This window comes from Atractosteus spatula, chromosome 9, assembly GCF_055471065.1.
Source record: "Atractosteus spatula isolate fAtrSpa1 chromosome 9, fAtrSpa1.hap1, whole genome shotgun sequence".
In the NCBI taxonomy this organism is placed as follows: Eukaryota; Metazoa; Chordata; class Actinopteri; order Semionotiformes; family Lepisosteidae; genus Atractosteus; species Atractosteus spatula.
The window spans coordinates 48867254-48879677 of NC_142714.1; the positions used below are offsets into that span (position 1 = coordinate 48867254).

General features: G+C 47.6%; 1 protein-coding gene across 1 annotated transcript; it reads right to left on the minus strand.

The window, feature by feature from the left end:
• Positions 1–1775: 1775 nt before the first annotated feature.
• pou4f4 (POU class 4 homeobox 4) lies at positions 1776–3561 on the minus strand. The gene is made up of 2 exons (XM_088925607.1): positions 3328–3561; positions 1776–2687 (listed from the first exon to the last, which is right to left on the minus strand). Exons 1-2 carry the CDS (start codon positions 3445–3447, stop codon positions 1782–1784), a joined length of 1026 nt encoding a protein of 341 aa, XP_088781733.1. The 5' UTR covers positions 3448–3561; the 3' UTR covers positions 1776–1781.
• Between the last annotated feature and the right edge of the window lie 8863 nt (positions 3562–12424).

A 12424-nucleotide genomic window follows, 5' to 3' on the forward strand; every position in this document is an offset into this window, starting at 1 on the left:
TTTATGAAAATCTCCGAGACACAAATTGAGAGCGGGTCCGTGTCACTGAAACGGAAAAGCAGGAAAATAATACCGTGACCTGCCGAAATTACAGCGTCCCGAAATATTTTTATGCCGCAATTGTGAAATTGTTTGGCTGCGTAATTAGACACAAGTAAACACGTTGCCATTAAAAAAATGCTTTGCTGCGCTCATGTTAATAATGTGCATTTAAGGCCTGTAGAAAATGTTTCCGATTGATTGAATCCGGAGCTTCACACGCCATCACAAAATACCGTGTATTCTGTGTGTGTTTCTTCCGTTTGGAAACGGCAAACGGTTTTGTTTCTGTAGGAGTAGCATAAATCATGCGCCCGCATTTCTCGTGGATTATAACCACGGCGACGTTACGATTGCGAAAGAGGATTTTGTCAATGCAACAGTTCTCGCTACCCGACGCCGCCTCTGTATAGCCATATTCTACATGAGAATTATAAAAGAAACTCATAACACGATAGGGAGAGCTGAAGAGGTAACACGTGCATGGTTTATTCGGGACACAGACACTTTCAGCACAGCTTTCAAGAATCACAAAGAAAATCGACAAGCCGCCTTCAGAATAAATAAAGATCAAGTAAATAAATAGAAAAATAAATCAATGAATAAATATAAATAACCAACAACCCTCCCCCCCCCCCGTTATTAAATATCTACAAAGTGCACGAAATGAATCCGGAATGCAGAATAAATATGACAACGTTGCTGAAATGTTAATATCGATTCCCTGTTAATAATAATAATAATAATAATAATAATAATGTCAGCAAAACTCAGAAACACCAAAACGCATTTTTGTCTACTTCGTTAGGTGTTCATACGTACAAGGAAAGTCAAATACAGCGTAATGATTCAAAATGATTTGATTGTCAGAGCATCGTTACAGTGAGATTACTTTCGACTTTTAACACGTTTACATATTTGTGTAATCTATAGGATCTCCTACAGGCTTGTGAGGGGAAATACAAAGTCTCTATACTTCGCCCCTGCTTCCGGATCTAACCATGAGCGTGCCTAGAACAATGAGGTAGACACCGGGGACGGCGGACTGCGCGCGTGTGTGCGTGTGCTTCGTTATTGCAATGCATTCAGATTCAGGAAGAAAACTATAACGCACTGATACGCCCTACTCGTGAACCATGCAATGGAGAACACAGATCGTCGGGTAACAGAGGAGGTATTAGAGAAATCATGTCAGCTGAATCACGTAAATTAACATTTAAAAGTTATAAGCATCGGTTTTTTTTTTACCTTCTGCAAAACATCAACATTTTTTTTTTAAAAAAAGAAAAAAAAACATTCAACGCGCTCTTCACACAGAGGTGCAATGTATTCACAGATATGTACACTATTAAATATAAAAAGAGTTCCCTTTTCGGCTAAAGAGAATTATTCTTATTCTTCTTCAAGTTTCTCTGGGTTTGTCCAGCGACTGCCGTGAAAGTCAGTAGTAAAGTTCTCTCCTGTCCGTCCGTATCGGTGAATTAGGAGAATGGGTTGAGATCCTTGTCCCCTTTGAGAATCTTTTTAGTTTTTAAACGTTTTTAAGCTTTTATAACAAAAAAGGGTGTGTGTGTGTGGTGGTGGTGGGGGGGGGTTATAATGTTATTTTCAGGTCCTGCTCCCATTGGAAAATAACAAAACCGCGAGTCGCCAAAACTCGCGGGTTTTATTCTCGGTTATTTTGAAAATATGAATCTCTGGTCCCGTCCACCCCCCCCAGACCCCAACCCCGGTTCGGGGCCCTAATGAGCCGCCGAGAATTTCATGCGCTTCTGTTTCTGCCTCTGGTTGCAAAACCACACCCGCACCACGTTCTTTTTCAGGTCCAGTTTCTCCGCGATGGCGGCGATCTTCTCCGACGACGGCCTCGGCTGCACGGCGAAATAAGCCTCCAGCGACCGCTTCTCCGGGGCGGCGATGGACGTGCGCTTTCGCTTCTTGTCCCCGCCGCTGAATATCTCCGGCTTGGTCATCTTCTCCCGCTGCGCCCTCTCCGCCTCCTCCAGCCAGGCCTCCAGGATGGGCTTGAGGGCCACCATGTTGTTGTGCGACAGGGTGAGCGACTCGAAGCGGCAGATCGTGCTCTGGCTGAGGCAGCCGACGCCGGGGATCTTCAGATTGGCCAGCGCCGAGCCCACGTCCGCCTGCGTCACCCCCAGCTTGATCCGCCGCTGCTTGAAGCGCTCGGCGAAGGACTCCAGCTCCCGCGGGTCCGGCTCCGAGTCCCCCGCGCTGCCCAGCGAGGCGTGGGAGGCCAGGCCGTGCGGGTGCATGTTCATGGTCTGCGGGTGGTGGTGCGACATGTGGTTGATGGCCGACATGTGGGCGTGGGGGTGCGAGGCGCTGGAGGCCACGTCCGGGCCCGCCATGCCGCCCAGGGAGATGGCGGGCGTCAGGTGGTCCAGCAGGTCGCCCTCCAGGCCCTGCGCGGGCTGGTGGTGGTGGTGGTGGTGATGCGAGCCCAGCACGGAGGGGTGGTGCAGGTGGGCCGAGGACGAGGTGGGCGTGCAGGTCATGCTGGTCATGGTGTGGTAGGTGGCGTCCGGCTTGAACGGGTGGTTCTTCTGCGACACGATGTCCACCGCCGCCAGCGCCTCGGCTCTCTGCAGCAGCGTCTCGTCGAAGCCCGCGAAGATGTTGCCCTGGAGCTGGAGGAAGGGGAGAGGGGCAGGTGGACGGTTACCCCGGTGGGCCGGCAGCGCGCTCGACGACAGACAAGACAGCTCGGCTCGGAGTCGCGTGTCATCCCCAAAACACCGCCATCGATCACCCCCTTAACCACCCTCCTCACACTTCATCCGCCGACACGGAACAACCCCACGCGTGTCTCTTTTCGAGTGGGCGTGCGGAAGGAGGCTCCTGGAAACACGACCCTGGCTGCACGGCCGATTTTGTTTTGTTTTGGGTTTTTTTTAATATTCCCGGACAACGTGCCAACAGTTTTTGTGGGAAATGAGAAACATTCGTATCATCTTACACGTGAACGTGAAATAATAAGCTAAAATCCCACAGATCGATGTTAAATGAAAGACGTCCAACACCTATGGTGTAACGCAATTGAGTTCGGTTGCTGTATACATTATAGCTTTTTTTTTTACAGTCTGGGTTTCAAAATATTTACAGTCACAGAAGAAAAGTTTCTAAAAATACGCAAGCCGTGAGAGGTCATGTTTTTAAACACAGAGTTCTGAGGAACACCGCGATACTGTTCCCAGTCACTAATAACTAGACTCTCGTGAAGGACTGTCATGTAAACACGCTCCTATTGTCACAGTGACTGTAACTTACCGACGGTGTAGGCAGACAAGCTCTCCTGATAGCCTCCGAGCTCGAGTGGAGAGGGGTGTACTTCGGTTCGTGTAGAATCGGATGCATGCTGAAGGCCTGCTTGCTGTTCATGGACATCATAATTACGCCAAGTCCGACTTCCTTTTTTATTTGTATTGCTGTACTCTTCTTCTTATTTCATCAGCAGGCAAAAGGAGAGAAAGATAATTGGCCACCCCCTACAGCTACCTTGCGTGTTCTACAGCGTCCGCCGATAGCTGTCCCTCCGACGGCCCGCTATATTATTGTCTGTGATACTGGGGGTAATCTCTGCATGCAGCTATAATATAACGCATGCCCCCAGGCTCCGCCCGGTGATGGACCAACACTCCCTTGCTTCCATCTCATTGGACCTCAGTGGACGTAGAGACACGCCCACCGTGTGGCCAAGATCCCGCCCCTTAGGCCTCTGCTATTTGGGAGCGAGTGAAACCGGCGCCCCGCCTCCATAAGAATTTTGTGTCAAGCCCCCCTCCGCCTACAGGCACGTTCTCATTGGAGCGGCACATGACACGCTTCGGGCAGGATTGGCTGGGCTGTGAAAGGCTGACCACGCCCACCCCCGAGCACGCTGCGCAGGTAAGAATGTGTTCAATATCTTCGGCTTCCTATGCGAGCCCTCTTGCATTTTTTTTTTAAAGTTAAGTTAAAGGGAACGCGAGGGCTGTGAATGGCAGGTGGCACGTTGGCTTCGGTTTGGTTTTCTATTCCAGTTAGGGCGAGTTTGCCTATGCTAATGACTTGTCCGAGGTGACCAAGGTAAGGAGGAAAATCCCACGACAGTTGGAGGACGAGCCAGGTCAATTTTCTCCTTGAAACGCTTAGACGTGACTTTTATAAACGCCTGGATCAGTCACAGAGGGACAACGTCAGACTGCAGAAGAATCCAGGACCTCTGGGTCTCTCTGTTTCTTCAGCGTCTTGTATTATTCTAGTACCGAGCGGGAATTAGTGACTGGTTTTACTGCAGTGTTTTACCTAGAACGTTAGAAGAGTTTGCAGAAGTTCAATTGTTCCGAAAAATAGATGAGCTTTTTAATTAGAAGGGATTATACATTTGTTTCATTTTCCCACGTTACGTTTTAATCGTGGAAGCATTTTTTCCCCCCAGTTAGTTCAAGGAAGCCATGTCACTCCTTCTCGAGCTCATGACTAATGCAGTTCTCTGCTTCCAGGTGATTTAGTGCAATTTAATAAGTGCAAAGGGAGTTGAATGTCCCGTCAAGAGGCAAAAATTCGTATACGGGGAAGCAATTTCTCCGTGGCGCCCAGGCGCTACACTGTCTTTTTATCCAAGTCACCATTAAACATCTTAGCCTTGGCAAAACAAATTTGTAGAGCCCAGTCTATTAAGCCTTTTGCTTAATATGAGATGAAGTATATTTCTGCATATTATTATTATTATTGCGTTATTAATAATAATAATAATAATAATAATATTAACTAGATAGCTGTGTTCTGAGCCATCACTCTCAGTGTCTACAGGCTGGGTCAGAATAAGTATAAGACAGCTCTCTAGAGGTGAACCGATTTCAGTCTGAAATGACGTGGTTCAGCCAGCACACCTTCAGTACCTCCTTCTGTCATCCCTTCACTAAGTCTGACAGGTGTATTCGTTCGCTCACCTGCATGTCTTTTATTGATAATTGCGTCCCTACAATGTGATGTCTCCGAAAGCTGTGGAGACTGTGAGAAGACTGTACAGCTGTACAGCTCTCTCCGCTAGGAAGACAAGAAAATAGGATTCCAAGAAAATGATCTGTTGATGGGACGAGAGGGCTGTACTGTGAAAGAACGGGGCGTGCATTAGACGTCACTCAATCAGACTGGTGACTGCCGAAAGAGCAGGGAGGACCGTTTCACCAGAAAGCCAGAGATCTGTCAGGGGTCGCTGGTTCGTATTCAAGTGCTACGGAGTCATTAAACCCGTCATTCAATTATTAAAATCCCGTTTTGCAGTTTTCACAAAAAGCCAGCTAGCTATCCGGAGGTCCTCAGGGTGGGTTTGCTCTGAACACTAGGAAAAACAGAAAAGTGGAAGAACTCCTGTAAGAAGATTTTGCCAGGGACTGCAGGTATTGAAGGCCAAGCTGTGGGTCAGCAGATCCCGATTCGGCCAAGGGGCTCCGTTTAGGATGAAAATCTCGGAATGGCTGCGAACGGTTTCTTTTTTTGTTTTTTTCTGGACACCCCCTAAGTAGGGGTCTCCCCAGGGTCCCCAGTACCCCAGTTTGAGATCCGCTGCCTCTGCGAACCGGCTCTGTAGTTGTGCCTTGCCAGAGCCCCTGGCAGCACGAGTGTGTGGTTCAGCAGTCAGGGGGCAGGGGGAGAGCGGGCTGGACCCTCCTGGTTTTATCTTCCAGCTGGTGTGAGGAGCACGGAGCCGCCACCCCCTGTACTGCATAACGGAGGCGCACAATAGGAGGGAGTCTCCATGGCCTTCTCCGAAACCTGAGGAGCAAGGAGCCGAGCAGAGGCATTGTCCCACATCTTGTTGCTTATTAATTATGAATCCCCCCCCTACACATACACACCCACATACGCGCACACGATTCTTCATGGCAGCCGGCGTCATGACGACCAACTTGTTGGGGTTACGGCTGCTAGGAGACGGACATGTGGGCCGACAGTCCGACTGTCACGGCTGGACGTTGACCCCCAAAAAAATAAAAGTAGGGGTTTGGAGACTGCGGAATGATGTGTCAGTCTGAAGTAGAATTGCCTGGGTGCCCTGACTCCCAGTATACTCTCTCCAGCCTGAACATGGGGTTTTGGTACTGGAGCCTGAATATCTGTTCTTCAACAGGCGGAGGACAGCCTGTTGGCCAGTCAGTCACTCTGTGCGACTTTACCCAGCGAGCGGCAGCAAGGGGACTGAGTGATCAGCATGCACGCAGAGAGGGGACATCACTTTCCGACACCCCTATAGAAATCAGGTTGCTAAGATCACCAGGCAAACGTGTGCCGACTTAATTAAGCAAAGGGCAAAAGGGGAAGTATGTTTAGGCCTCATAGCTTTAATCCCCTCAGTATTTTAATCAGTGTGTGATTCGCAGTCCCTCCCTCTTTTACAACCCTGTAAGAGTGCATGGTCCCTTCCATTCTGGGCAGCTTCGTAGTCTGCCGCTCGGTGAATTTTAGCTAAGCATGCCCGGGGAAGCACTTAATTAATGCTAACGAAACATCTTTATTAATTGTAATTAATGCAGGATTGGGAATTCCCTGTATTGATGCGTATCAGGTCCTGCTAAGCGGTTTGCCATGCCTGCGGGTTGTTTAATGAAGTGATCAGTGTGGGCCAGAGAGCGGGAGCCCCCAGCTACCCCACACGGCTGGTGGGGAGGGGGAGGGGGAGGGGGCAGGCAGTAGAGGGCAGGCCTGTCCTGTAGGTGGCGGATTGCAGGTGGGGGAAGATTGTGAGGGTGGGATCAAAGGTGTAGAGAACAAGAGCAAAGAGCCCCGCAGCGTTACGAGTCTCGGCAAGAGTCAGAATCTCAGATGGGTTATTCTTTTAAAAGCAGTGATTGCGCCTGGAAAATAATTTGTTTTTGTCCATGACTTGTTTGTGCTTTGCCAGGGTGTAGTTTCAGATGTCTGCCGTTCCGTTCAGAGCTTCGCTGCATTTATCCCGTGTCCCATTTTTAGGATTTACGACGTGCTTGTTTTGTGTATATTCTTTGTAATCTACTCCTTAGTCCTAGTCTTCCTGAGTTGGATCTGCTTCTTCTGAGGGGCACTGTACTCAAGCACATGGCTACCTGCTTCTTCACAGCATACTGCCTTCTTAGTGTGTCTTTTCTTCATCCAACCAGGTTATAATCATCATTATCGTTTTGCTACCTCCCTCTTCCTCCAGGGGGTGCTGTGTTGCACAGCTCGCGCTGCTGACCTCGAGCGGAGAGAAGGGGAGAAAGTGTTTTTATATTGCCTATACTGTGGCTGGTGCAAAATTGACTTTCCGGTACATTGAACAAATGGACAAAATATATATATATAAACTACTCTTTCAGTCCTTTTCTTCTGTGTTCTGTTGTGTTCTTTTCAATGGCTAAATTATTGATGAGGTGTAAAATCTAGCGTTGCAGATTGTGAACATTCACCAAATCGCTTGATTTACACTGCAGGGGTGCTGAAGGGAAGGGGTGTCTAACTACACACTTTAATGTAATTGCCTTTAGGGTTCCTAGTAAATATTTTATCGACTGCCAGTGCAAATTAAAGAAGCGAAGCTGGAAGGGGGTCCTTCCTCATTCCATTTCCATGCGCTGTATCCAGTGCACTTCAACCTGGCTGTGCAGGTACAGGACTGCTGCAGTCACATGGCTGGATGGGGAGCCTCTGGGGGGGGGCGGGGCTGGGATGGTGCTGTGTACCGTGTGCCGTTGGGCTGCAGAGCACACTGGGAAAGATTCTTCCGCTCCTGCCGGATGTCCTGAGCTGAAGATCAGATCTCCAACACAATGCTATCCTGAAGCAGCCGTGTCCTCCCTGTGCCTGTTGGCCCGACACTCACGTCACGCTGAGGGTTTTTAAGGAGAGGCAGAACGCGGAGCTGAAAACCTTTACTGTCCCCTTAACCAACCAGTCCCACAGCAGGAGCAGGGAGTCAGTGCAGAAGTGCCTCATTCTCCAAGCTTCAGACAGGTTTTAGAGTCCACTGCTATTGCACTGATCTTTGTATTGTGGAGCAGCTGCAATAGGGAGCTGCAGAAAAGTAATGAATCTGTACTAGGGAGAACTTGGCAGCCATCAATTGTTTGAAGAGAGACTGAAGCCAGGAGAGTGTATGGAAATGCGCTGCATTGGCTGGGCATCAGACCTCTTCTAGGAGAAATGCATTCAGTCAGGTGAGAAGACAGTAAGGCATCACTGTAGAGAAGCAAAAATCACATCTTTAAAGGACAACGCGTGAAGATTAATAAAAGATGACCATGTGCTTTCATAAGGTAGAAACTGAATAAGGGCGAATAGAAGCAGACTTGGCATCTCTAAAAAACCAAAACAGCCGGTATCAGATGAATTTACATTTCAAATAAATCGGATTCTTTTATGGTAGAGAATTCTTGCTTTTCTCGATCATTCCGGCTCTCTGGAATATTTAAGCTCATGTTGGCCTCAGCTCAGTGGTGGAAGTTTCTGGACTCTGGGATAAGCTGTGCCTAAATTAAATTATGACAAGCCTATTGAGGAGCAAGCGTAAGGCTGCACTTTTGGGTTGGAATTTTTGTAACCCTTCTGTCCGACGTCCGGAGGTGGTTCCTAGCTGCCTCTCCCGCCAGAGGCTGGGTTTCAGACACCTCTGTCCTGAAACCCTAAAGGCATCGTGCTGTCCCGTGAAAACAGGCCCCCTCACCTCCGCCTGTCCCGTTGCCCCCTGTGCATCCTGCTGGGTGCAGCCGGGCAGGATGAGGGCTTGCCGTGATGTGCTCGCGGTGACTCAGGACTGTGCGGGCGTGTTTTCGGAACACACCCCTCACCCTCCACTGTGACTCAGAGCAGCAGCCCAGCTTCACACCTGCTGTGGCATATTTTTAACTACTGCAGGTGCAGGTGCAAGAACACCAACCGTCTGCCAGCTCTAACCGCGCCACACTTGCAATTTTCTAGGAGAGAAAAAGTGTCCAGAGTTTATTACTGTTTCATGCTTTTAATACTTTTGCCATCCAGTTCCCTTGCCCTCTCCTCTTCACCTGCTGTTATGTCTGCTCAATGATTCGGCCTTGCTAACTCTTAAAAAGGACAGATCAATAGATTAACTGAGTGTTCATTAATTATGCATTTCAGCCCTACAGCGGTTGGACATAAAGAGAATGTGTTCTTAAATTGACGTGTAAAAGCTTTAAAGTAGGGGCTGTTTACTTGTTTCAAAGCCTGCGGGGTCCGGAGCTGAATCTTTGCCCACCCCCCCAATCCCGTCCCTCCATTTGTCTCCTGTAGCCATGGGGCAAAGGTTTGGGCATGTGGGCTGGTTGGCAAGGGTGCTGCCCCTCTCGGGAGGAGAGTTCTGGAAGGGTCCAGGGATCCACAACTCCTCATGAAGCAAAGGAACGCTCACTCCTGCACCCAGTGCCAGGGAAGGATCAGGACACCAAGGCAGACACTTCTCATGTCTGCAGACACACGCCTCAAAGCTCTGGAAGTAACAAGAAACACACCCCTGTTAGATGCAGCAGGTGATGGATGGGAGGTACTTCTTGTCTTGCAGCCTTAATAAAAGGTTCACCTATTGAAATCAAGCCTCCATCTTGCTTGTCATAAGCCAGAATAATAATGTAGTCCCTGAACATGTAACACATACCTGTTAATGTTTCTGCTGTAAGCAAACGGAAATACTATCTATTTTTCCATGTGCAAACTTTGAAAATAGATGTATATTTTCAATTTTGTTTTGATAGCTGTCCTGTAGTCTGATGTAGTGGAATGAAACCAATCTTAGCCTTCTGCTAATGTTTGTGCATAGCGAAGTCTTACCCCAGCACCACTGGTCTATTGGCAGACCATACTGTTGGCAGTGGGAGTCCCCATTACCTATAAAGTGGTTTGAGTGGAGTGTCCAGAAAAGCGCTATATAAGTGTAAGGAATTATTATACGCGGGTGTAGGGATTTTTGCATTTGAAAGGGTCAAGTCTGAGAAAATGCCCTTGCAACGATATTAACTCCCAAGAAAGTTGGGAGGGTTGGTGAGACTGTTCTCAGAAGAATAATTCCTTCTCTCGCTGCTGCGACTAAATGGTATCTTCTTAAAGGCTAGAAAGGGGCAAAAGTACTTGCTTTGGGTCTGAAACCCTGTGTGATGTTTCAGGGAGCTCCTGACAGTTTGGAAAGATACACTTGTGAGTGTGTGGGCATGCATTACTGACCATGTATGGAGCTTGCACAGATAGTAACTCCTGTCCAACCAGCAAGGTCATGATGTCTTCTTATGTTCCTTCTTAAGAAACAGAGTTCTTATGCCGCCCTGCCATGTCGTTAAAGCTGTGACGATAAATTGTTTCAAGAAACAGCTGGATGAGATCCTCTGATCAAGAGAGGAGGCAAGTCTCTACGCAAAGAGCTGCGGGAGTGTGGAACAACCAGCCTAGGCATGTTCTCAAAGCCATTACTATGGCTTCTTTCAGGAAACAGCTGGATGAGACCTCTGTAGCTGCAAACTATTAAATAGGCTGAATGGGCCGAGCAGCCTCCTCTCCCTTTTCTCCTCTCTTATGTTCTCATGTCCCCAGAGTGGAAAAGACATTTTTTACAGACCATTTCAGCCTAAAGGCGCCCAGAGCTATTTTTTTGGTATCCGATTTGGGCCCCTGAGGAGAACAGGTTGTGAAAACAGGGTGATAGCAGTTGGGACAGGACTTCAAGGAAAGAAATTAAAGCAATTGAAAGATCACAGAGAGCTCGTCATAGTCCTCCTGAATTGAGTAGTGTTGTACAGATACAAATGTTTAGCCATCCGCCTGGCTGTCACCCAGTTTAGAATAAAGTTCCACCCTGATGGACAGCTCAGGAGGGGAACTGCTGACCCCCTCCATCCTGTACTCTGTAAGTGTTATCTGGTCCTTCTGTCTGCGCACTGGCAGTGTTGAAATGAATAGACACTCATTTCTGGGCTGGGGGAGGTGGGGGTTGGGGCTGAGAAAGGGGGATAAATTTATAATTATTTTGAAACCAACACGTTATTCTTTGGGGGGAAAAATAAAGACAGAACAAACATTTTTTTTGTAAATATTCTGCTGGAAAAGAAAAAAAAACTATCAACATGTAAATTTCAATTAAACTTGTTTTTTTTTTATTTCTCAGGCAACAGAATGAAAAGGAAAAAAAAACTGAACATCCATTATTATTGTTATTATTTTCAAAGCTATTGAGAGTATCAGCGGGGATGTTTGATTCGCAGAGTCCCAGCTGTTTTGAAGACAACAAGGCGACTTCATAAAACAGATGTGTTTGATGACATCTAAATAATTGGCAACAACACAAGAAAAAGGAATTATGTACATTTTGTCTCAAATTTTCTTTTTTCTTTTTCTCTATTTATTGCAATATTAATGCGTTTGCTACAGGCCATTTGTGTTTTTGCATCGGCCTCAAACCCATTGCTGAAATGCAGAGTGACGTCCACTCATTGATTTTCCTCATTGTAGCACGATCGCTCTAATTAAGAACAGCCAGTCGCCAGCCTCACTCACAATCACAGCTCAGAATTCAAATTTCAAGTCTAAACACTACAGATCTGAAGCCAGACTTATTTTGCTTCAAAAAGAAGCCTCATTTTGCCTTTTTTATTATTCTGTGCTTCTAAAAGTGGCTAATGACATCAAAGAGATTTTTTTTTAATTATGATTATGGGGGGCTGTGGTTTATGGGGAGGGATCGGTGTCCTGGGTTCCGTCTAGATTCTCCAGCTAATGAGAGCCAACGCAAAACTGTGAAGAATGGGGGGAAATGAGGCAAAGGGCAATCGTATTTCGCTCTAGCTAAGAGTTGTGCTGTACAGGGAGCACCCTTTGCTTAAAAATGTGCCATTGCTTCAGCCTGCTGAGGGAGACGTTGTGGAGTTGTGTTCGCAGGACTGCGGGTTCGAGCAGGCTTTGTGTCTCTGAGCAAGATGCTTTACCCAGGTGTCTCCAGTCACTTCCAGCCCAGTGCACAATCCAAGTGGAGTGTCGGGGCTAAGCACACAGACCTGTGACACTTGTTGGCTTGTGAGGGATGTGATCCTCTAACTAGGATACCTAGGTGTCACTGGTAAAGAAGAGGAACCAGGCTGGGTGAAAAGCAGGAGGTTCGAGAATAGAGCCCAGGGGGACGCCTCACTTGTCCTCGACCTGCTGAGGTCAAGGAAACGGCGAGAGCAAATCGAGCACAGAAAAAGGGAAAGAGGACTTTGTTTAACTGCTAAACCAGTCTTGTGTTCTTTTTTTTGGCAATGGAGAAATGAATAGCTAATTTTCACTAAAGGGGAAAAAAGCTTGGAGGTCCTGCTGGTAATATTTATCATGTTAATAAGCCTCTGGGGTCAGACAGACAGACGGATGGATAGTCCTGAAGAAGCTGGAGGGA